Source organism: Bos grunniens, chromosome 4 (genome assembly GCF_055505025.1).
Source record: "Bos grunniens cultivar Pamir isolate PY7600 chromosome 4, Bosgru_T2T1.0, whole genome shotgun sequence".
In the NCBI taxonomy this organism is placed as follows: Eukaryota; Metazoa; Chordata; class Mammalia; order Artiodactyla; family Bovidae; genus Bos; species Bos grunniens.
In genome coordinates, this window is record NC_141168.1 from 50,596,284 (window position 1) to 50,621,527 (window position 25,244).

General features: G+C 37.6%; 1 protein-coding gene and 2 long non-coding RNA genes across 12 annotated transcripts in view; 1 reads left to right on the forward strand and 2 right to left on the reverse strand.

The window, feature by feature from the left end:
• SNX10 (sorting nexin 10) overlaps positions 1–23,179 on the forward strand; it is a 67,170-nt gene extending 43,991 nt beyond the window's left edge. For 7 of the 10 annotated variants that reach the window (XM_086396348.1, XM_086396349.1, XM_086396346.1 and 4 more), the window contains 5 exons: positions 8,509–8,595; positions 12,020–12,120; positions 12,684–12,782; positions 20,671–20,880; positions 21,334–23,179. In XM_086396348.1, coding sequence (XP_086252474.1) covers positions 8,509–8,595; positions 12,020–12,120; positions 12,684–12,782; positions 20,671–20,880; positions 21,334–21,415 — 579 coding nt within the window. In that variant the 3' untranslated portion in view covers positions 21,416–23,179. Of the gene's footprint in view, positions 1–3,803; positions 3,869–4,380; positions 4,508–4,963; positions 5,117–8,508; positions 8,596–12,019; positions 12,121–12,683; positions 12,783–20,670; positions 20,881–21,333 lie in introns of those variants that run through there. The other 3 variants (XM_086396354.1, XM_086396353.1, XM_086396345.1) reach the window with 3 other exon arrangements.
• LOC147374104 (uncharacterized) lies at positions 18,192–20,828 on the reverse strand. Its single transcript, XR_015162452.1, has 2 exons — positions 20,478–20,828; positions 18,192–18,475 (listed from the first exon to the last, which is right to left on the reverse strand). It is a non-coding gene; the product is annotated as an uncharacterized LOC147374104 (long non-coding RNA).
• A 1,113-nt stretch (positions 23,180–24,292) lies between the features above and the next one.
• LOC147374105 (uncharacterized) lies at positions 24,293–25,068 on the reverse strand. The gene is made up of 2 exons (XR_015162448.1): positions 24,937–25,068; positions 24,293–24,715 (listed from the first exon to the last, which is right to left on the reverse strand). It is a non-coding gene; the product is annotated as an uncharacterized LOC147374105 (long non-coding RNA).
• Between the last annotated feature and the right edge of the window lie 176 nt (positions 25,069–25,244).

Sequence of the window (25,244 nt, forward strand, 5' to 3'; positions counted from 1 at the left end):
AATTTCATCTGTAAATATTTCAGTATGCATTTCTAACAACTGACCCTTCTTAGAAACACACCACATTATCACACCTTAAATAACTAACATTAACTCCTTTATACCATCAAATATTCAGTGTTCAAGTCTCCCTGATGATGTTGAAAAAAATTTTGTATATTTGGTTATCCTAATTCTGATGCAGATAAGGAATACACATGGCATTTGGTTAATGTATTGCTTAAAACCTCTTATTCTGCCCTTTTTCCCCCTTGTGCAATTTATTTGTTGAAGAAACTGCATCTTTTGACCTGTAGACATTTTCATATTCTGGATTTTGCTGATCTTTCGCGTTCTTGTGCTGTAGTTTAACACAGGTTGGCAATTATTTCTTGTTGTAAAAGGTGAGTCTTTTTCCACTCACTTTTCCTAATGTATTATGAGATGCAGAAAGGTAACTGTACTTAATTCTGGACGCTGCTCATGTAGAGAAACTTGTAACATCACAAATTATTATAATTCATGCAAAAGGCAAAGCTCACCCACAGTTATTTATTCTGAAGTAATAAAAGCTTTCTTAAAAGTCATCATTCAAAACTGCCAGAGCGTGGCATTTAAACCTACTTCAAGCTATAAAGTGACAAGTAACATCCCTTGTAGTATGTCTTTTAGGTTATTTATTATAATTGTTATCAGGAAATAAAGGAAGGTTACTTGGTACATTTCTTCTGCCTTTCAAGCATGTTATTTGTAAAAGAATGTAGTTTGTGTGAAACGGGCTAAATTTTAGTTTTGAGATTATTATGTGGGAGTCCCAGCTAGAACCCTGGTGAATAAGGTGTTGGGTTAAATTCTGTTCTCTGCTGGCACTGAGCCAGGGCTCAACAGATTTTAACTGAATGAATGAGTCTTCCAGTTCAAATACATGAACATATAAAATAGTATATACTTTGGAATAGGAAAAAAATGTTCTGAGAAAGGGAGTACGAAATGAAACAAGTTTTCATTTTTGTGATAGAAAATTCTCATCAAGGCTATAAAAAACTGAAACTCACTAGCACCTAACACCTTCTGCTTTGGGTCTTAGCTTTTGTCTGTATTCATCTTTTTGTAATCCGAATAAATGTTTTTTCAGTTAACACAGTTATGTTTACTGTACTATAAAGATTAAAGCTAGACTGCAGTGAAGATTTAAAAAGTATACCTGTCAAGATGGCTAAAATAAAAAAATAGCGATAATACCTTTAGAAACTGTGATAGGTATGTAGTGACATATCATCGTGGTATTAATTTTCATTTCCCTAATGGCTTCCTGGGTAGCTCAAATGATAAAGATTCTGCCTGCAATGCGGGAGACCTGGGTTTGATCCCTGGGTCGGGAAGATCCCCTGGAGAAGGGCATGGCAGCCCACTCCAAAATTCTTGCCTGGAGAATTCCATGGACAGAGGAGCCTGGTGGGCTACAGTCCATGGGGTCGCAAAGGGCTGGACACAACCGAGCGACTGACACACATGCACAATGGCTAATGACGCTGCACGTCTTTTCATGTGCTTCCTCACTGTCTGGGTGTCCTCCTTAGTGAAATGTCTCTTCATGTGCTTCTTCACTGGCTGTGTGTCCTCCTTAGTGAAATGTCTCTTCATGTGTTTTGCCCATTTTCTAGTTGAATTCTTTGTTTTTTTTTTTTTTTAATGTTGGGTTTTGAGAATTCTTTATATATTCTAACTACAAGTCCTTTGAGGAACTAGTGATTTGCAGATATGTTCTTCCAGTCTGTAATTTGTCTTTGCAGCCTCTTTGCAGGAGGTAACAGAGCAAAGCCTTTTAATTTTGGTGAGGTGAATTTAGCTCTCTTTCCTTTTTTTTTTTTTTAAACATTTTAAAGGATTTATTTATTGTATTTTATTTTTTTGTCTGAAGTGTGTGACATGCAAGATCTTAGTTCCCTGACCAGGGATCAAACCTGTGCCCTCCTTCATTGGGAGTGTTGAATCTTAACCACTGGGCCACCAGGGAAGTCCTTAGCTCTCTTACCTTGTATGAATTATACTCTTGGTGTCAAATCTAAGAGCTTTTTGTCTAACTTTAGGTTGCAAAAATTTTCTCCTATATTTCTTTTCTAAAAGTTTTATTGTTCATTCAGTCACTAACTCATGTCCCACTCTTTGTGACCCCATCAACTACAGCATGCCAGGCTTCTCTGTCCATCACTCTCTCCCTGAGTTTGCTCAAGCTCATGTCCATTAAGTCAGTGATGCCATCCAACCATCTCATTCTCTGTTGCCCCCTTCTCCTCTTGCCCTCAATCTTTCCCAGCATCAGGGTCTTTTCCAGTGAGTCAGCTCTTCGCATCAGGTGGCCAAAGTATTGGAGTTTCAGCTTCAGCATCAGTTCAGTTCAGTTCAGTTGCTCAGTCATGTCTGATTCTTTGCGACCCCATGGACTGCAGGCTTCCCTGTCCATCACCAACTCCCAGAGCTTGCTCAAACTCATGTCCATTGAGTCGGTGTTGCCAGCCAATCCATAAATATATACAAAGAAGTATATACTTCTTCATTTTTTTTCAACAGCATCTTATAATTTTCAGCATACAGAACCTATACATCCTTTGTTTTTGAATCTTCTAGGAAATCAATTGGTTAATTAATTTTCAAGCATTTCATGAACACTTACTAATGGGTGCCAGTACTTTGCTTGGTGCTAGAAATATGAAAATAAAATATAAGGCCTTTGAGAGGCTGCTGCTGCTGCTGCTGCTGCTGCTGCTAAGTCGCTTCAGTCGTATCTGACTCTGTGCGACCCCATAGATGGCAGCCCACCAGGCTCCGCCATCCCTGGGATTCTCCAGGTAAGAACACTGGAGTGGGCTGCCATTTCCTTCTCCAATGCATGAAAGTGAAAAGTGAACGTGAAGTCGCTCAGTCGTGTCTGACTCTTAGTGACCCCACGGACTGCAGCCTACCAGACTCCTCCGTCCATGGGATTTTCCAGGCAAGAGTACTGGCTAGTGGGACAGAATTTCAGGAGAGCATGCTGGTTGGACTGATGCTGTAGCTAATAGCAAAGAAAATAATTTTTTTCTACTCCAGAATAATGGACTTATGTGAAATTGAAAATACAGTGAAATTGGAGATTTATTATTTATTGCTTAAGAACCACCAGAGAGAATGTGTTTAAGGCACAGGCTTTGGAGCAAGGCAGACCAGAGTTTGAAACCTGGCTGAGCCTATTGGCCATTTGACTTTGAGCCAGTTGTTCAAGCTTTAGAAGCCAATTTTTTTTTTTTTTTGTCTGTAAAATGGGATAATAATATTACTGACCTCTTAGGATTGTTGTAAAGATTAAAGGAAAACGTGTGTAAAACACCACAGTGCATGACCCATATGCATGCTTTGTTCAGTACAATGATTTTTACTGTTGATTTCATCTCATATAAGGACTAAGGGAAAAAAAACAAGGTAGATGGATACATGGATAAAGGTTGAACGTGAAATGGGGCTGGGAGAGGGAAGGGGGTACACTGAAACCAAGGTGTGATTATTATAAGACAACATAGGAATTAGATTTTCAAAGAGTGCAGCAGTCTTTCTTCAGAAGCCTGTTTTCACATGGAGAACAGTAGGGATCAGTAAGCTTAAATTTTTAATTCTACTCTGCCTGACTTCTTCCTTCATACTAGAAATAATCATTAGGCCCAAGAAGTCATTAAAGTGTTTAATAAGGTTATTAAATTGACTAACTGCTGCTGCAGAAGCAATTTTCATAGGAAATCCATATGATTCTATGTATGGAACTTGGAGCTGTCCTTTGTGGCTGACAGGCTGTCAACATTCCCTTGAAGGATGGTGGGCAGGATCATGAGGGATGCATCTAATTAAGGGATTATAGGTGAGCCTTGGCTTCCTGGGTGTGCTGTTCATAGCTGGAAGTATCGAGAAACTTCACTAATTCCTACTAATTGTGGAGTGGGGGAGGGGAGGCCCATCTGAATTATGGAATATTTTAAAATAAATGTACTTTTATTACTTTCAAGTACGTATTTTAACTCCAACTAGGCAAACAAATTGTCATCTGGTAGAAGTCTTAGGGGACTCCGGTTATTGGAGCTCTCAGGATGATTTTCAATTATTTCTATGTAAATAGGTGCTTCTGGAGTTGTTTAGGGTGCTCAAAAAACAGTTGATTCTCATAGATCTTAAACATTGCTCTTGTAGCCATGTGCTGTTAATTGGCACGCCCTTAGAGGAAGGGGTTTGTTAAATTAAGATAAACTTTAGACCAGCTGCTAAATAACTTATCATTAATTCATGGAGTCCAAGAACTCAAGTGGATGAGGTTTTTATTTCAGTTGAAGTTTGATCTCATCTTTATTTTCCCACCTGAAGACAATTCATTGATTCCTACAGGCATTCATTTATTCATTAAGTGATATTAATGGACTGCTTTGGATGTGCCAGGCACTCAAGTTATACTGCAAAGCCTAAGCTACCCTAAAGGAGCTTAGCATCTAGTGAAGGAGGGCTGCAGGTAAGTACAGTGCAACAAAGCACCGAGAAAAAGGATTCCCAAGGTCTGCCGGGAGGCAGTAGGGGCTTGAAGAGTTCAAATTAATCAGACTGGAGAAATCTGAGGATTTCCAGAGGAATTCCAGAAGGATTTCTAGAGACTGCGTTACGTTTTGAAAATGGATTTGAGTTAGCAAAAAATAAAAGAACCAGATGATGACAATAAAGGAAAAAGCAGAAAGCGGGATGAGGACAGCAGTCCAGGCAAGAGAACAGCGTGTTCAGAGGCGCGCAGGCGTGAAATGGCCTGTTATGTGACCCAAGCTTTGCCTTTGGAGATAAGTAGAGTGAGAATCATGAAAGGCTGTATTGTGCTAGCTACAGAGTTTGAACTTGATCTTGAAGGTCATGGGACAGGTTTTGTAGGATTTTCAGCAGGAAAATGACATCATCAGATGTGTGCTTTGGAACTGTTCTTGTTTTAGTATGGGGGATGAATTGGATACAGGCCCAGAGATCAATTAGTAGCACTTGCATTAACATTGGGCATGCTATCTGTCCTTGGGTCAGAGCACTCACAGAGGGAATAGAGTGGTGGGTGTATCAAAGGAGGGTGAAACTGCAGGACTTGGTCAGTGAGTCAAAGACAGAAGTCTGGGGACTCTGGATTTTTGGCTGGGGTTGCTGGGGATGAGATGAGGAGGAGGATGTGGGAAGGGTGTGGACTCTGTGCGCTAGTGGGATTTTCAAGTGAACCTTCTAGGCAGGAGGCTGGATATATGGGGAGATGCCTGAATGGAGATGGAGAGAGAATCATCAGTTCGTGCTGAGTGCTTGAAACCATATGTTTGGATGAGGTCACCCTGGAATGGTAACAGGATGTGAAGAACAGCAGCTTGGGATGGCTCTCAGGGCCACAGAGACGTGGAAGGGAATGAGAAGGAAGGAAGCTTACCATTTAGCACTTCAACCAAGTTAAAGATTTTCAGGACTGAGAAAGTATTTGGAGACTTAGCATCATAGTTAATTTTGAGTGTACATTTAAAGTGCATTGCTGTGTTCTTAGGAGATTTTTTTTTTCCCAGCATAGTTTTAGAATCTGTTTTCAACATATCCTTCCCTGCATAAAGATTAGATGTAATGAGTATTAATAAAGGTAGAATCTGAGAATTCTAACCCATTAAGATGAGGAAACTAGGTTCCTTACTGTAATTTGTCATTATGATATTCATTCCTTCTACAAATATTATGAGGGGCCTGCTCCGAGCGAGTCCTGTGAAATCTTTAGGTCTCTCTGCCTTTTACTGAAAAATTACAGTATTAAAGTATTTGCTACTAGGTTCTTAAATTAATAAATTTGTACTTTAAAAAGATAATTGGGTTAGCTTTTCTGAATTGCTTATTACCAAGGTCTATGGGCGGAGAAGGCAGTGCACCCCACTCCAGTACCCTTGCCTGGCAAATCTCATGGATGGAGGAGCCTGGTAGGCTGCAGTCCATGGGGTCTCTAGGAGTCGGACATGACAGAAGCGACTTAGCAGCAGCAGCAGCAGCAAGGTCTATGGGAAGACTTTCATGCTTTGGGTTTATAAGCACTTTCCTTTCTATATAATATTTGATTTCATGTAGCACAATAAAAATTTTCCTGATGCTTTCACAGGTATTTTATAATTTGATCCTCTTAATGAACAGCTGAGATAGGTTGGATAGGCATCATTCCTATTTTCCTGATGTAGAAACAGAGGCTCAGTGAATAAGCACATAATTTAGGAAGTAAGTGAACAAGAACTTACCCCTGGTATTGTGACCATAATTTCAGTGTTCTTTCCATGAAAAGGGACCTATTACTCAAAGTTTAGATGTTAGTAGTTGGGCAATAGCAAACAGATAGAGGGGAAAAGTCCTGATTTTTTTGAGAAATATTTGTCGTTACTACCATCTTCAATTAATAATATGTTGAGTGGTCAAGGAGTCTGTGATGCTGTAGTAACTGTGTATTCTATAATTTTAGTTCAGAAACCCTTTTTTGAATGACAGGTTTGTAGAAAATTGACAAAAGCATTTGTTTGTCTTTTCGTTTTTGTTTAACCTGGGTAAAGGCTCACTATTTCAGTAATGGGTGCATGTCTTCTGCTGTTAATATGGAACACTGAACTGTTGGAAATATTAAATTTCCCCTGTGGGATTTTCAAGAACTTCTGCTTCTCCAGTGGAAAAGTGGAGCTGCCAGCACCCTGTGAGGGCGTGTGGCTTACATGTGACTGGGTGACTAGGAGCCTCTTCCCTTAGTCCGGCTGAACGGGGGCAGGATAACCTTGTTAGCCCTTGTCAACATTCTGTCTTGCCCTGAGTGTGTGGGGACACTTTAGGGGGTTAGATGTGGTCTACCCTGGACTCTGGTCTTCTCTCCTATTCTTAACCTATTTGTCTCTCTCTTTATTGATTCACTGATGATTGATTCATTCCTTCTAAGAACTATGGGTGTGTAAAAAGCACTGCGGGAAAATGAGTTATGTACACACACTCGGTTAGGAGATGGAGGTGAAGTGTGTCCTGAGGGCACGGTGCCTGGGTTCTGTTTCATTTCTGCCCCTGGGCAGGATCTGCTTTACACTGAACCAGCCACACTTTATGTAAGAGGGGCTCTTATCAACAAATGTTTTTATAATCCTTCTTATAATTAAGAATGTGTGTTTAAGAAATAATGGCCAAAATGTTTAGAACATTGCTGTATTGTTGCCTTGTTTTTATTGTCTGTCTTCTAAATGACTTTAAAAATACATAATGAAAAGATTTCAAAATAAGTCTTTTTGGAGCATTAATTCATCACCTCTGTATGCATATTGAGGACAAGCAGTAGGGTAGAAATCTCCAATGCAAGAACAAAGTATTACTTTAGAAGGTGAGACTTATAGGTAGCAAAAGCTATTTAAGGGAATGTGGACTGCCTTTCTCCTTTTCTGTTAATTTTCTGTCTTGCAAACTCTGATTTTATTATCTGCATAACAGAATGGAGGTTCTTTGTCCAGAAAACTCCATAATATTTCTTCTCCTTCTGCTTTGGAGGATTGACAGCCTGCTTCTCAGATGTGCCAAAGCAAAGCAGTAGAAATGCCTACAATTTCAGTCCTGAAGTCTTTTTTTTTTTCTTCAAAACAAAAGGTTAAAATATTTAAAGTGAAATTCAGTTAGCAAATTTATAATCACCAAATGAATAAATGATAATTTCAAAGATTATCATGCCAAACATAACAATTTTTTGTTGTACATGTTTTCATATTTTAAAATTAAGCTGATGTAGTGAAGAGCACTTTTAAAAAAAGTATTTTAAATTTTACCCTGTGTTTCTTGTTCTTATTATCTTTAAAAAGGAATAAAATTATCTACTCTGTATTTTTTAACTTCTCTTTTACCTATAACATGAGGTTGTTATGAAGAAGTAGTTTACCACATGGGAAAGTATATTTTAAAAATAGAAACATATGTCAAAAGCACCCATCTTTCTATTCATATTACTAAGTCAGTATTGCTTATTCTCAGGGCATCGGGGTGCACAGAAGTCATTTCCAACTCTCCTTGCTTGCTTTTCACATGACCTTTGTCACTCTTTCTTATTAGTGTTCTAGCAAGTAACTTATCAGGCAGGGCCTGTAGTTTTAATGCAGAGAAATGAAGGAAGTATGAAATGACATTTTTTAAAACTTGATAAAAATGTGAACCTATTTTTCATGATTAAAAATTGAAAATCAGTTTCAGAATACTCTGTTCTTATTGTCTTCATATAACCTGTAAAACCAAATCACGCCCAGCTCTGTTTTGTGTTATTGTAGAAATTCCATTTGTGGCAATAGTGTTTTTTGGACTTCCTGTGGTGCTTGATTCATTAACTTCTTGTTTTTTTAAAGGACTATAACCACATCGGTTAAAGCTCCTTTCAGTTTTGTTCTAGTACAGTCATTTCTCTCAGCCCTTCCGAGCCCTACTTGCAATTCTGAAACATATTTCTTTGTGATGCCCTTACAGGAATTTGTAAGTGTCTGGGTTCGAGATCCTAGGATTCAGAAGGAGGACTTCTGGCACTCTTATATCGACTATGAGATATGTATTCATGTAAGTATGCCATCAATAGTACATAGAAATCATAGTAATTTTTAGGTAGCATACATTTGATGGGTACTACGATATAAGTGAAATTTATAAAAATGTTTCTAATTCAAAGAACTGAATTTGAATGATTGCAACTAACGCTTGTCTCTTAAATGAAGTAATATGATGGTTCCTAAAGTTGAAAAATGGACTTATTTGAATTCCTCGTTGTACCTTTGTTAATATTAATATTTTAATGTTTATTGCCTTCATGTTGAAGATGTGAAACATCTAAAATTCACAAAGAGTTTTTATAGCTCATTAATGGTATTTCTTTATGATCTGTTATGGCATGTTTCTGCAGACTATATTACCTGATAAATCTTAAGTTCTGAGAGGATGTAGAGTTCTCTGGAAAAGAGATGTACAGTGTTTTATATGTAGAACAGAAAAGTGGGAAATGAATATGTGCAATTATTTTTGCCTTGGTCTCAATTCTGAGTAATTAAGAGAAGTAATTAACTAGAAATGACTTATTTTATTTGGAAACAATACTGTAGCATAATCTTTTGAGGAGTATTGTGTGTTGTGTGGCCTCCTATAATTATCTTGAATAAGGGTCAGCTATCTTTTTCTGTAAAGGGCCAGGTAGTAAAAATCTCTGGCTTTGTGGGCCGTACAGACTCTCAGAATCACTGAAAGCAGCCATAAACAATACATAAATGAATGAGTGTAATTGTGTTCCAATAAAAATTTATTTGTGAAGACAAGTGGCGTCTGGATTTGGCCCACAGGTGTATATGGTTTATTGGCCCTTGACCATGAAGATAGTCACTTCTTTTGTCTGATTTAGTCCAGACTTCTCTTGAGAGCATAGCAATGGGCTCAGATTTTATCTGTGACTGTGTAGTATTATACAAGTGAGATAAAATTTAGCCACTCTTTACTCTTCCCACTGTTAATAGCTAAATTATTATATTGGGCACCTCAATGCCACTAAACTTCTCTTTTTTCTCCTTTCTTCCCTTTTTCTTTCAAACTTCCTCAACTTAGAAAATAAAGTAAAAACTCAGAATACTTTTTTTTTGATGATGGTGTTGAAGGTGTTTATCAGGGTATGCCTGTTTTGATTTCGTTTTGGTTTTACTCATAAGGTCACACTAGATATTCATTCTGTGTGGAAAATTATAACACGAATATATAAGACTGAGCATTTGAAAATGAAATGAAATTCTTTAGTTGCCTTCTGACTTCCTCTAAAAAATTTGTGGGTCAAATTTTGACATATTTATTGACACACTTTATAGTAGGTATGAAATGTAATTATCCTCAGGGAGTTAATGAAAGTATAGATCCTTCTTTTCTACATAAATAGCTTGATGTGAGTTCAGAAATGTCCGTTAAAAAATATTTCCATCCAGAAGTAATGGGTTCCACAAGTACTATTTGGTGGTGCTCAGCATTTTTCTGTGGTGGTAGTGGTTGGCGTTTCTCTGAGATGCTAATAAATTGACAGTAAATACATGTTCTTGGCTTGGTAGATAGCAGAAACCAGCAACTAGATTTAGAGGAACTTAATAAATCAGTGATCTCAGTGTAGCCTGATCCTGAAGAGGCTTCCACCTGTTGTACGATTAGGAATGGGTGGGGATCCTGGATAGTTCTAGTTGGCCTCGCTTAGACACTGCACCCACAGACCCATAGAGCTTTGCGGGTAGAGAAGCTGGTGTTTAACCCATTTAAATTAGCCTCAAGGGAAATAATACCAGACAACTCTGAAGTCGTAGCATTTACCTGGAATTTTAAACTAATAGATGGTCGAGGTGAGTAGCCCTTCATGTATTCTCTCCTGAGCTTGTCCTGCAAATGAAGGTCTTATTGATAGACCCTTGTCTGGTGTGGGCACCACATGGATCTCCAGTTATTCTATCCACAGTGGTTCTAAGCAGAGAAATGAAGGGAGCTGACCTGGACTCCGTCTATGCGCGAGGCTCAGGAGGCTCTGCAGTGACCTGGTCCTCTCTGGTGAGAGAACACTGACAGGGCGCCCACCCAGGCCTTGCTGGGGCACAAACTCTGATGTAAACGGCCTGCCAACTGAGCCCCCAAGAGTCACATTAGAGGGAGGCCCTGGTGTGCTTTGAAATCCACACACGCAATGTTATTATTGTGCCACAAACTCTTATCTAGCGCATTTTGCTGCCAGATTGTCCACAATGAGATTTAGGCCAATAACTACTTTTTGGACAAATTTCTTAACCTCTCTGCACCCTGAGATTCTTTGAATTTTATAAAGTTCAGGAATATGTGCTATACATCTCATGGGGACAGTTAGGAACTAATGCCTGCTATGACTGACACTTCCCAGAGAAAACAGCCTTTGGGTGCATATTAAGCAGGTTGATGACGGTTTTTGAAATAATACCAATCTCTGGGGCAAAAAAAAATTCTCATTTGGCAGTATAAAGATTATGAAATAGAATGTTGAAATTAATAGGCAGAATAGAGATCTTCTTACAAAACCAATAGACATAAGCCAGTCTCTTGTTTTTCACAAAGGAGAAACGGCCTTGGATAAAACCCATAGGAGAAGCATCGAGATTTTGCTTCAGGTAGGGACTCTGAGGGTGGCTTTTCCTAAATCTGCCTTAAGGTAACAGAAAGTACCAGTTACACCTAGTAACTAATGATAATATTAAGAGATAACATTTGCCATTGCATATTGTCAATCCTGACAATGGCCCTGGGAAACAGGGATGTGCTATTTCATCCCCATTTTCCCATCCGAGGAACTGGAGTTCAAGTCACTTGCCTTGTAGCAGAGCCAGTACTGGACTTTGGGTTCTCCACACACATACTTGTCCTGTGCACCACACGCCTCTTTCACTCAATCACACTCTCTTGCACACCTAGTAGAGAAGGGGAATGCTGATCTCTTGTTTAAAGGTGATTTCAGGATCCCAGGTGATTTGTGTGGTCTGTGGCGATGGCCGTATCAAGGACTTGGCCTTCTGCAATGTCATGTTGAGGACCATGAGAAGGTGTCTCTAATCCCCAAAGACTTCTCCGTGGGTGGATGGATGGGGTAAATGCAGTGGATGACCCTGAGCTTTTACTCATCATTTATGCTTCAGGATTTTGTCTAATGTTTACGATTTGTCTCTGAAAGGAGTGCTATAGATGAGCGGGAAGCTACGTCAGGACTCAGGGAAAGGCAGGTTCATGCCTTGCCCCAGGACGTCACTGCTCATTAATGTCACCCCAGCTGTCTTCATAGATGCTATGTTGGTGGGTTATATGCAAGATTTGAGTCTGGCATAAATGCAAATCTATTTTTGATTTTTAAAATCCTACTTTAAGTGAATATTGGGGCATGTAGAGTGTTAAGGATACAAGAAAAGCACATTTTCCTCAAGTGAGGCTTATGTTTTTTGTTTTCTTTAAACAGACCAATAGCATGTGTTTTACAATGAAAACATCCTGTGTGAGAAGAAGGTACAGAGAATTTGTGTGGCTGAGGCAGAGACTCCAAAGTAATGCATTACTGGTGTAAGTGATTTAAAGAGTATATTGAGAAGACTTTATTATTATAGTCAATATTTAAAAATTTGACCTACCACTGTATATAAAATAAGCAACAATGAATAGCACAGGAAACTATATTCAATATCTTGTAATAACTTATGGGTAACAATCTGAAAAACAATGGAAAACACCTGAAATTAATTTAATATTGTAAACAATATACATCAATTAAAAAATTGACATGTATTGATATATATGAAGGCTTTTGTAGGCTTTCTTCTCAATTGCAATATATAGCTTTATTTTTTTGACTGTTGCCTCTGAATTCAAAATTTACCACTTGAATTATACTAATTTATATGAGTATTGATCATGAAAGTCCTCAAAAATGTTTAAAAATATTTTTTCTTTAAGTTAACTGATTTTTTCATACCCTTATTGTATAATGTAACTATAAAATATGTGTATAATTATATAATAGTTGTGTGATAATTATCATGCATGATTTGCTTTCATTTTGAGGGATTTCTGTAACTAAATTGCCTTGATTTGATGATTAAAAAAAATTTTTTTTTCTTTCTCATAAGACAACTGCCAGAACTTCCATCTAAAAACCTATTTTTCAACATGAACAATCGCCAGCATGTAGATCAGCGCCGTCAGGGTTTGGAGGATTTCCTCAGAAAGTAAGTGTGCAGAACCTCTGGTGGCCAGATGGGAGATGCGAGCACAGCACTCTGTAAGAATTGAGGGTCCTGTGATCAAGCCGGAGAGAATGTTCCTGTTTCTAAAATGCTGATAATCTGCTTTGGAGGGATGCTCAGTAATTCATTTCCTATATTGTTAGCCATTCAGTCGTGTCTGACTCTTTGCGATCCCATGGACTTTAGCCCACCAGTCTTCTCTGTCCAAGGGATTCTCCAGGCAAGAATACTGAAGTGGATTGCCATTCTCTTCTCCAGGGTATCTTCTCAACCTACGGATTGAACCTGGGTCTCCTGCATTGTAGGCAGATTGTAGGCAGAGTCTGAACCACCAGGGAAGCTAGTTTAACCCCTGCCTCCATCCTTACATGTCTTTCTTTTCTCTGTGTCTCAGATTTACTTTCCTTTCTCTCAAAAGAACATCAATCATTGGATTTAGAGCCCACCCTAAATCCAGGATCATCTGTCTTGAGATCCTTAATTTAATTACACCTGCTAAAATGTTATTTCCAAAGGTCATGATCATAGGTTACTGGGATTTAAGAAGAACATCTCTCTCAAGGAGACACAATTCAGTCCTCTACAGTAACTTTCAGGTATTGGCCAATAGAAGCCAATACTAATCCTCCTCAGAACTATAAATCCATTTGTGCTGCGCTGTGCTCAGTCATTTCCTATATTAGAGCACCATCTTGTGGCTCACCTCACACAGTGCATATTCAGGACCAAACCTTCCAGAAAGAAAACAATGAACTAATTGAATCAGATAATAAATATATACTCCCTTAAGCTATAAAGCAGAGCCAAATTGCTTGGGAGTTTAGCTGACAAGAGTAAAATTTGCCAGGAAACAAATGTTCCTTATTAAAAGCACTTCTTAGAAACTCTGTATTTACAACGTTTAGGATCGACATACCAACATTAGCTCTACAGTGGGCTGCTAACAGTGTTCTGAGCTCCTCTAAGTGAATAACTTGTTGCTACTCTTTGGAGGGAATGTTTATAAGGGAGTATTTATTGGTGTTTGAATAGTCTTAGTGGGTTATTAGGGCTTCCCAGGTGGCGCTAGTGATAAAGAACCTGCCTTCCAATGCAGGAGATGTAAGAGACATGGGTTTAATTCCTGTGTCAGGAAGATCTGCTGGACAAGGGAATGGCTACCCACTCCAGTATTCTTGCCTGGAGAAGCCCATGGACAGAAAAGCCTGGCAGGTACAATCCATGGCGCTGTAAAGAGTTGGACACAACTGATTGTCTTAGCACACATGGACACAGAGGGTTATTAACTCTGGAACACTTGGTTATGGTTGGTGCTGCAGTGAAAGTGACTTGAATTCACACTGCTATGATTCCTCTTTTTTTAATTTCTACTCTGTAATACTGGAATATTCATCCCATGGGACAACACACTAATCTGCACACAGACTCTGAGGCCAGACTGCCTGGGTTCAAATCCTGCTTCTGCTACTTTAGCTGGGAATTTAGGCAAGCCTTTTACCTCCTCCGCGCTTGTGTTTGCCCACCTGTAAAATGGGGTAATAATAGTATCTACTTCATAAGGCTGTCAAGAGGATTAAATCAGTTAATGAATGTAAAGCACTCACAACAGACTGAAGTATAATGTGTGATAGCCAAGTATCAGCCACTATTTTAATGCACTTAGACATGAAATAGCTTTGAGCTAATTTTTCTATCTTCCTATTTATAGATAAGGGAATAAGCTGAGTCCTATGACTACTAGTTAGTGCAGGGCCCAGTCTCCTGAACTCTTTTTCTACTAGCTTCAGGATCTGAAACCATCTTGAATGTTCTACTCGGCACCTTCGAGCTAGCCTGAAATAATATACTGCCCTCTGGCTCTCTCTCTCTCTATGGCTCACTCATCAAAGGCTTGGGTATTAAGTATCCACATGAATATTAATATTTATTTCTATTAGATTGGTATCATGCTTTTCCTTTGAAGGGGTCATAGAGACATACAGAAACAGCCAAGGTTATAAATTGAGGGAGGGCTGGAAAAGAAAAAGGTGGAGGCGGGAAATGGAGGAATAAAAATGTCAAGAGAACAGAAGAATCTAACTAAGCCAAGTCCTCAGAAATCCTCACAGTGGTGTTCTGTGGCGTTTCCTAGGCATGACAGAACAAAGACCTGCTCAAGTTTTTCCTGCCCTTTCCTTTTGGGAATAGCTCCAATTTTAATTGTCTATATGAGACCCAGGTGGCTGATGGCCTCTCCCTAAAGACCTGATCCCCACAGACAAGTTTGCAGAGTGGCCTGTCACTCCAGATGCTGCTGGGGGAAACTGCAGACCGGCCATCACCAGTGAGTCCCGGACAGGGCTAGTCATATCCTGCCGTCTCCGTAAGCATTTGGGGAGCTGCGTGTTTTCTGTAGAGAAGTGTCCTTATTTGAGATCAAAGGACACCATGTGTCTCTCTGCTTATGTTGCTTGTTAAGCTCAAGGACTGTGTTTTTTTGACCAGGAATTACTTCATTGTTTTGAACGTGACCTTTCCTTGCACAATTGGGCAACCAAATTCCTGCCAGTGTGAGAGTCAGCAGGCTGTTGAGGGGCTGTGCGTAGCTACTCTAGGTTACTCTTGCATGCTGTGTTTGGCAGTTTGCTGGTTGAATTTCACGCAGAGGTCATAATGGAAAGTGTCTTGGGTCAGGAGCTGGAGGGATTGGGTTCCAGGTCTCCTGTGAATCTTGGCTCCTGGTTGTTTTCTGGCTCTGAAACCTCAGAAAAGTCATTCATTCCTGTGAGCCTTGGTTTGCTGGAAAGTGCGATAATGTCATACACGCACCACCGGCCTCACGGGTAGTTGTGTCATTCAGAGGAAGGTTGGGAAAGGACTCAGTGAGCCAATATATGAAGTGACTGCTTTTGACCAGGCTGGGTACTGAGGATATAGGACTGCATAAGACAGACACATATCCTTGTCCTCTTGAAGCTTCCATTCTAGCGGGGAGGCAACTGCATACTTATCAGGGATGTCTTGATTCATTAAAGTTGAATCTTGATGTCATCCAGAAGTCAAATCATGGAGCAGACACCATTGTGATGTTATTTGTCCCGTTATGGTCTGTGAACATTAGTCTCCAAGAGATGAATTTCACATAAAAAGTGAAAGCTGGTGCTTCTATGTAGTCTGTTCCTGAAGGAAACAAGGAGTCTAATACCACACTTTGGGTTTAGTCCTCACTTAAAGGCCTTGAATGCTGTGGCCCCTGCTGTCCTCCCCACCGTCTTTTCTGTGCCCCTCAAATCTGATACATAGTCCTGTTCTTTGTCCAGTGTGTGTAGAAATAGCAACCTTGCATGTCTCTGCCTCTCGTGGACCCCTCTGTCCCCCCGGCCTAAGCCCACTTTGGGAAACTGGATGCAACGTGCAACTCAGCCATCTGTGTCCTGACCCCACCTTGAGGTCCCCTGAGGCTCTGTTGGTTACCTGTTAAGTGAGGCTACTATCGGTAGCCTGTTCCTTGTTTGTAGGGCACTTTGGGAATTTAAGAAGAAAACACCACAATATTAAAGTACGAAATATGCCTGTGTATTGTAGATTTTTAGCATGTATTTTTAATTATTGTTGGCTGCACCACACAGCATGCAGGATCCTAGTTCCCTGACCAGGGATTGAACCTGCACTCCCTGCAGTGGACGCACAGAGTCCCAACCACTGGACCACCAGGGAATTCTCTTTTTAGCGTGTATTTTTAAGACTTGGTTTTTAAACTGGTGATGATGAAGGGGAATGAAATTAGGGGGCTCCCCAATAAATGCCCCAAATAAACATGCTGCTTTTTGAATTCTTAAAAAACTTGGTTTTTATATAAATTTTGAAGTTAAAGAGTGTTGTATATGTTCAACTTCTTTGAAACCAAAATACTGCTGTTTCTGTGCATAGGTGTGTATCTATAATATAAATATGTATTTTTTCCATTTTAAGGTCATCTGTGAAGTTAATACATATTTGATAGCAAAGTACATAGCCAGGCAGTCTTCATAGAGAAATTAGAAAGTTGTTCCTTTGCTGAGGTACCAAAGAAGAGGAATTTATACCATTTTATTGGCTACATTTAGCTTTTTACATGTTTTATCTCAATACCTATGACAATATTAGGAGTCAAGTTTCATCTCAGTTTTATAGATAAGGAAATTATAAGAAAGGTGGAGGCACTATATTAATCCCAGGAACTGGCAGCTTTATAATTAGAACTCTTAAATGCTAGCTAAAGTTGGTATGATTGTGAAATTTTTCAAATATATTCATTTTTCCTCAGTCTTGGGTATAATCTCCCTTTGGGATTTCCTCCCTGGCTAATTTTAAATTGTAAGTCACTTTTACTAATAGTTATGAACAAAGAAGTTATAGACTAAATTATAAGTTCTGTTGGTAAGTCTCCAGCTATGAAACTGGCATTCCTACTATTTTTTTGCACTTTGCTATCACAAGTGGGTGCCAGCTTTCACTGAATTCATCCCATTAATATAACTACATGTACCTTACAAGGTAGACTTTCATATTACAGTAATGTATGTCTTAAAAATTTAATGAATTTATATAAAAATTTCTTATGAAAGGATATCATGGAAACACTACAGCTAGTGTTACACACACACACACACACACACACACACACACACACACACACACACACAATTTTTATAAGTCTTTATGTTCAATAGAGGGCACCACAGCACAGATCATGAATGTCTTCAATGAAGATTTGTAGGTTTTATTTTTTTCTCATGGTAAGAGGTAAACAGGCTGAATTAATTTTTTTTTTCTACATCAAACTGCTAACCTTCCAGCCGCTATACATATATATCATTATGTTGGGTTCTGTAGACTCAGGGCATCCTTAGTTAGGGTTACATGGTTTGCATAGCTATATATATTCTCAGCTGAAGCAATATAGAATACACCTAATAAACTCATGTTGAGGAAAACCAGATTTTCAAATGTGTTTAATTCAAGGAAAAACAGGTTTTGCTTTGTTTAAAGTTATTATGGAGAAAGGAATAACTTTTGACTCATGTTATAAATACCTTGTGCTTAAAATTCCTTTAAAATTCTAGAGGCTATTTTTTGTTCCTTTTATGAGGGCTTGAAAATTATATACATTTATTTTTATGGAGACTTATAAAGGTGACATTTTACTGACTGTTTTACAAAGTACTCTTTATTTTAAGTTTGAAGTTGATGTCAAGTTTGAAGTTGATTTTCTGCTATTAAATTTGTTTGGGGAAAATGTGGTGCAAGTATGACTAGGGTAAAAATAGGATTTAATATTATGATGGCAGTCACAATACTCTGATATATAGTAAATCAGATATTACTTAAAATGAACTAATTATGTTTACTGAACCAGATGGGAAAACACTGTGAAAATTTTGTATTTTTAATTTTGGAATGAAACACTTGACTGAAAATAAAAATCATAAATACAATAAAAAAATTATTTTTGCTTATTTAAAACTTATTAATGGAGTACAGTGGCATAAATTTAGCTAACCAGACAGAGGAAATTCACAAAACCTAAACTGGGCAGATGTTTTTGCACTCAAGAGCCTGTACGGGTCTTCAGATGTTCCCAGCCACATCCTTCTCCCCTTTCAGAATTTTGAACTAGGTGTGCCAAGCTCCCTCTGGCTGTTCACTTGTGTGTCCTCCAGATGGCAGTATGAAGCAGAAAAGACAAGACCGGGAAATAATGAGTCTAATGTACAGTAAAATTGGAAATTGAATTATAGTTCAAGAAAAAAGACAGTAGCCTCGAGGTCCTGATCAACCTGGACTCTGATCACTTTTGTTTGCTGTACCCATGTGTTAGGTTACTAGCAAGTTAATAACAGTGTGTGACCAGTTCAAGGCTCAATAGAATTGCTTTAGACATGAAATAAAGCTAAAATGAATTTGTGTCCAATAGCATTGGCATTAGTGCTCATTACTTTTGTGGTGTAATGCCTCGAAGCATCCAAAATCAATTTTAAAGATTACCCATTATTTTATAAAGAAAATAAAACACATTTCCAACAGAAACAAAGCAGTAAGTATAATCCCATGAACAGTTACTTGTAACATCGTGGGCAGGAAACCACTGAAAAAGGGACACAGGAAACACTCAGTTCAAACTTCACAGCGAAGGCAAGTTAATATTAATGGGTCGTTGCTATATAAATCTTCTCTTGATTTGAAGCATTTAAAACAAGAGTGGTAAACATTTATAAATGTAGAAAATAAATCTCAAAGAGTAGTAAAAAGGATTTACTACTTTACTCCTTGTACTTGGTAAATTAATCTTTATCATGTGATATGGTCATTTACTGAGGGAATTCAGGGCAGAGGACATGGAAGAGTGGAAGTATTTAGCTATTTGGCTTGAGGCTTTGCCTTTTAAAAACGCACAAAGGTTTTACTTTTCATTTTAGTAGGTCAGTAAAGAAAGTTTTCTCAAAAACCATTTGTAAACCTATCTGAAGCAAAGAGGACAGCCCGATTTTGGTTTTGATATTGTGTATTTTTAGATGCTTGCCTTCCTTAAGAAATAACTGTCTTATTTGAAAGAGAAGGAAATATTCCAGTGACCTTGGTTTTTAAGTAAATTGATATGAATGATCAAAAGAGATTTACTTTTCTAATTAACTTGTTTTCTGCATCTAAAAATGCAGAATATAAGGTAAGTTTTGTTGGTCTGAAATACTCTATTTCTCATAGATCTCCACATGGAAAATCCTGTTGAACAGAATTATACTTGCGTTTCAGTGTTTCAATTTTGTCCCCAGCATCCGGTCTTAGAGTCTTGTGTTACATCATTATTGAACTATTGAGTGAGTGAGTGAAGTCGCTCAGTCGTGTCCGACTATTTGCGACCCCACGGACTGTAGCCTACCAGGCTCCTCAGTCCAAGGGGTTTTCCAGGCAAGAATACTAGAGTGGGTTGCCATTATTGAACTATTAACAGAGACTAAATTATCATATGTCAAAATCGTTGCTAAAAAGAGAAAACCAATTTTTATTTAAACATAAGGGTGTTCTTTGATATGCATTTCAGAAAAGACACATTAACTGATAAAACGAATTTGAGGATGTGTACCTTTGGCTACAGGGCACTTTTTCATTCTCCATGATGTACTAGCTGAAATCTGTATTCCCTTTGTAAATTTTGATCTTGGAATGTGGGAAGGCTAGTATGTACTTGTTACTGACTTATCATACTTTAATTACATATATGGTAAAACTGGCTGGGAGCAATTTTATTTAGTGACTCATTTTAAAATATGCTGAAGATTCTGGAGAAATTTCAGGTCAACCTTAAGTATTCAAAAAATGCTCCCTCTCAATTGAGCCCTTGTGAACCTGTATATAAGCATCTTTGTAAAGTTTGAAAATGTAAGACATGCTGAGAAATGTACTAACTTTTTAATATAGTTTTTAATAGTTGTTGAAAGTTTTGATGTTTCATGACAGCCTAACCAATAAAGATCACAGAACTGACATGCTGGTAGGCAGTAAATTTTTTAAAGGCAGAATAAATTTCTCTGACTATCTAAGCAAAATATTTCCATAATTAATCCACATGGTCATAACAGATGGTTAAATTGAAGAAATGTCCTTGAAGTTATTCTTTTAACAGATGTTCTTAACTATTAGCTTCATGTTTTTACTCACCTAAATTTCCAAATAATCGAATAAAAGTTAACATATGCTTTCATCCTTTTAATAGGGAGAGTCTGTAATTGATGCCAAGTTTGCCATAGTAGAGAAATCACTTCAGTGGCACATTTCTGATGTTTTTCTCTCTCCCGTCCTATAATTGTCCCTCCCTGTGCACTGATCATGTCTTCTTTTTTCTTTTACATAGGGTTCTACAGAATGCACTTCTGCTTTCAGATAGCAGCCTTCACCTCTTCCTGCAAAGTCATCTAAATTCAGAAGACATCGAGGCATGTGTATCTGGGCAGACTAAGTACTCTGTAGAAGAAGCAATTCACAAGTTTGCCTTGATGAACAGACGTTTCCCTGAAGAAGAGGAAGGAAAAAAAGAAAACGATATAGATTATGATTCAGAAAGGTATTTCCTTGCATTTTGATTTAACATATATGTATTTATATAACACATCGTACACATATGCGTGTGTATAGACATATATACACTCCACTTTTTGTTGATGTAATACTAAGATAATGAAAAAATTAATTGACTGAGATTTTATTGAGCTGTGACAGCTCATCATAGTAGTCTTCACACACACCTCCACACTGAATTAATGAATGCAGTAGAAATTCAATTATCTGCATTCTGATTATGTGACTTTCATTTAGTCAGACTTGAATTATTCGCGTTTAAATTATCTAGCTAAAAAAATATCCAACTGCACTCCAAATGGCTAATTAAAAGTCCAAATTTCCTGTCTCTCTTTGTGACTGGAGATAATTAAAGTTCTCCTCTGTTACTCAGGCTTTGAGTGTGTTGTGAAAACCAATTTCCTCTTTTTATTATTTTCCCCCCTCTCTTCTTTTCTAGTTCATCCTCTGGGTTTGGACATAGTAGTGATGACAGCAGTTCGCATGGATGTAAAATGAGCACAGCTCCGCAGGAATCCTGAAAAATAATTCTAATGTTACCATTTTAGGAATAGCAAATTGTGTCCAGTCATAGAGAATAAAGCTTGCAAATAATATATTCTTACCTAAAGCTCACTGTCATATTAAGTATTTGAATTCGTAAAGATGTTGTGTTGTTTATTAGTGGTATTTTTATGTTGTCTGATTTTGGCTAAGCTTCTGTGAAAAGCTAAAAGCCTGTGAATGCAGCACTCTCCTTGATCAGCGCACGCTATTGGTAAAATGAGATCCTGCCCTCAGATGAAATGATTTATATGTTTAAACAAAATCTAGTTGGCTTTATTGCATTTTAAAAGATAGGTAAATAGGTAGCACTTCAAATCCAGATGGAGCATTTCTTCTTGTATTACTGGGGCAGTGTTAGCATAAACACAGCAGGTATGTGTATGACTTACGGCACAGACCAGAATGCCTCTCTCAGACAGGCAGCTGGAATTTTGTGGGTACCTCCTCTGCACTGGAAAAACACTGAGCTTTGGAATGGTTGATTGAAATATTTTAAGAGTGTTTAACCTTTCCATTATTCTATTTCACACTTAGATGGAAAACGTATCTTATGAATAGAGACATGTTAAAATAATGTTTACATCTTTAAAAATAAAAAGCCCAGAAATAGCGCTAGTCATTTTGCTTATATTTGCAATATATAGAGGGCTTCCCTGGTGGCTTAGCAGTAAGAATCTGCAATATATAGATTCAGAAATACATTTTCATTGTTCAAAATCAGCTTTAACACATGGTTTCTGGGAACAAACCATTTGTTTTCATTATCTGTGTGTAATTAGAATTACAGGTTCATGATTTATTTTCTGACTTAATGTGCAATTTCTTAGCACTAGATAACTTTCAGTATCTGTGACGGTTGCTTGTTACTTTAAGTTAAAAGTAGGATCTTATAAAAATTAATAAAATTTGCCAGTAAATATTCCCATAATATAGAAAAGGATATGAACTTGCTAATTTCAGAATTAATTATTCATTTTTAAAAAGTCCTTTCTTTTAAGGCATCTGCCTAAGGATTGGTATAATTTAACAAAATGTCTCTTTTTATAGTGGTCAAAGATAAAATATCTTAGATAAACTACATTGAACTTCAAGTTTCAGATAAGACAGCATTTTCTTGAGATAACTGTTCATATTTCTTCCTTGTTGAATGGTATGAAATATCTCTGAAATTAACAAGAAGATATCTTTATATAAGGGGGATAACTTGTTGCTTTAATTAAATGTTACCTCACCCTCATTTTAACTAGGAGTTTATTAAAAGTTACTGTATTATTTTTAAAAGTCTTTGAAATGCTTGTAACTGAGACTCAACAGAAAAAATTAAATTTAAAATATGAATGATTTCCTTAATTTTGCCTTTTTGTTTTCTGTTTGGTCTAAAATGTTATTGAACTTTTTGTAAATATTTTGATTTAATGTATCTTGGATCTTACTACTTTATCATCTAAGACTCATTATTTTAATACTGGAGGAAAAAAGATTTAGCAGTTTCTTTTTATTTTGCTGACATGTGAAGTTTGCCATTCAGTCATTTCAGTGTGGTCACCAGCTCCTTGGCAATATGTATTTGTATTCATGTTCTGTTTTACAGTAGTTTTGAAAAGCATATATCGTGCCACCAATTGTAATTCTTAGATGATGAAACTATAGCCGTCAAAATTGATATTAAGTAATGCGTAATACTGTGGTATGTAAACTTCATGAGATCATCATTTTCACATTAAACATGAAAAAAATAACTTGTTTGTTGCTTATTTTATACAATATATTTCTTCTGACTTAGATCTAAATTCAGTATATTTCTGAATCATCAGTAATTTTTAATGGATAATTTTGTTAAAATTTGATTTCATATTCACTGTAGTTGTATAAGGCATAGCCTTGGTTTGGTTGTTTTGATATCTAAGTACTGGCTTCCTAAAACTGATTTCCCAGCAGCTGAGAGATTTAAATGAACTTCAGCCCCTAGTGGCTTTCTTGCTTTGTTCAAGTCTCTTATTTTTCTCTGGCATATTTTTATAAAACTTTCTTTAGAGAAAGAAAACAATTACTTAACATAACTAAACAAAATAGATGTTTATTTAAAACTATTTAAAATGTAACAAATTTAAAGAATTCTTATCCTGGATGCTTTATGATTTATATACAGCAAATCTATATTTCTCTGGCTAATTCTGAAAGGGTATGCTATTCACCTATTAAGCTAATTTATGTGTTCTGTTTCAGAACTGATTTTATGTATAATTCGAAAGTTTCAACAATGAAAGTCAACAACCTGTTACTTAGGGCTTCTTTTAAAGTCTCACTTGGAAGAAAGTGATTAAAGACATTGAGTTAAAATTTCAAGTTTTAAAAATTACTAAGGAAAAACAGAAATGCTACTCTTGAGTTATGTACCTTAAGATATTAAATATCTTGCAGGAGCTTTTTAACTCTAGTTCACATTTTACTAAATAATTAAATACAAACAAGTGATATGCAATAACCTTACTATAGTAAGATTAAAAAAAATTCTTTTATGGCTCTTAAGAATTTACACAAATTCATTTCTCTTAGCCACAATTACCATTATATCCCAACATTAAATTGAATGCTGTTTTGAACTCAAAACGTTTTTTGGTGCCTTGAGGATTCATCATTATTGAGCAGCTGTGGTACAGATAAGGTTTTCAATATTTCAGCCATAAAGGAAGACCCTTTTCCATGAAAGGCTTCTAAAATTTTAAGACAAAAATAGCAAAAGCTTATTCTATTTCTAAGTAAGTTTTCTTCTTAATAATTTAAGTCACTTTGTGAATACAATGCAGCATCTTTTCAACAGAGGGACAATTTATTTCAATACTATTTTCTGCTTTTGTTTGGAATATAGACCTTTATTATATATATAACATGTATATACACATTTTCAAATACAAAAAGCTGTCTGAAATTAGTTATTGTAATTAGACATTCAAAGCATAGGTACAATTTTCCTTTGCACATAAAGGTCATATGAAATTAATACATTTTAGTAGAATGGAATTCAAAAATTTTAGGATGTACATAAGCAACAATTTCTTTAAATTTGAAATATTTACAAAGGATTCTGGCTTTCTTCTTTGCCATATGCAGCTCACAAACGAGTCACCATTGTTCCTTTAAGTCAAACACAATTGCTCTTCTCTCTTGATGGAAACTTTTCTAGATCATTGTTAGGAACAGTGCACTGGACGCGAATTTATTTTAGCTGTGCAAACTGGTAGTTGACCCCTTTTCTCCAAAATTCCAAAGATTTCCTTTCAAAATAATAGGAAACGAGGAAAAAAAATTAAGCTACAATTTTTCTGCGGAATTTAAACTCTAAAGACACTACGCAGATGGTTTATGCTAAACAGGAAAATACCCTTTCTCCCCCGACGAGAAGTGTAGATGCATCCAAAACCCCACACCGCTTGTCTTTGCTGCTAGAGGCACAGCACGGGCATAAGTTGTGGTTGTGTTTTTGCTTGTTTCTTACCTCCGGGCCTTCTTTATAGCTCTGCCCCCCACCCCACCGGCGGCGGCGCTCCCGCTGCGGCACCCAGGCCGCCTGTTGGCTGCGGCGCCCGGCCGGCTCGCGCACACTCCCCGCGCCGCTGCCCGCACACGCGCGCTCCCGCTGCCTCCCACCCGGGCCGCTCCGCCGGCCGCGGCGACTGGGTGGCAGGTAGCGAGCCAGCCGGCCTCAGTCCGGTAACCCATGGCAACCGTCCTGGTAACCCATAGCAACTGCTAGGCGGAAAGAAAGAAAAAAAAAAAACCAACCCGGGTGGAGGGGGGCGGCGG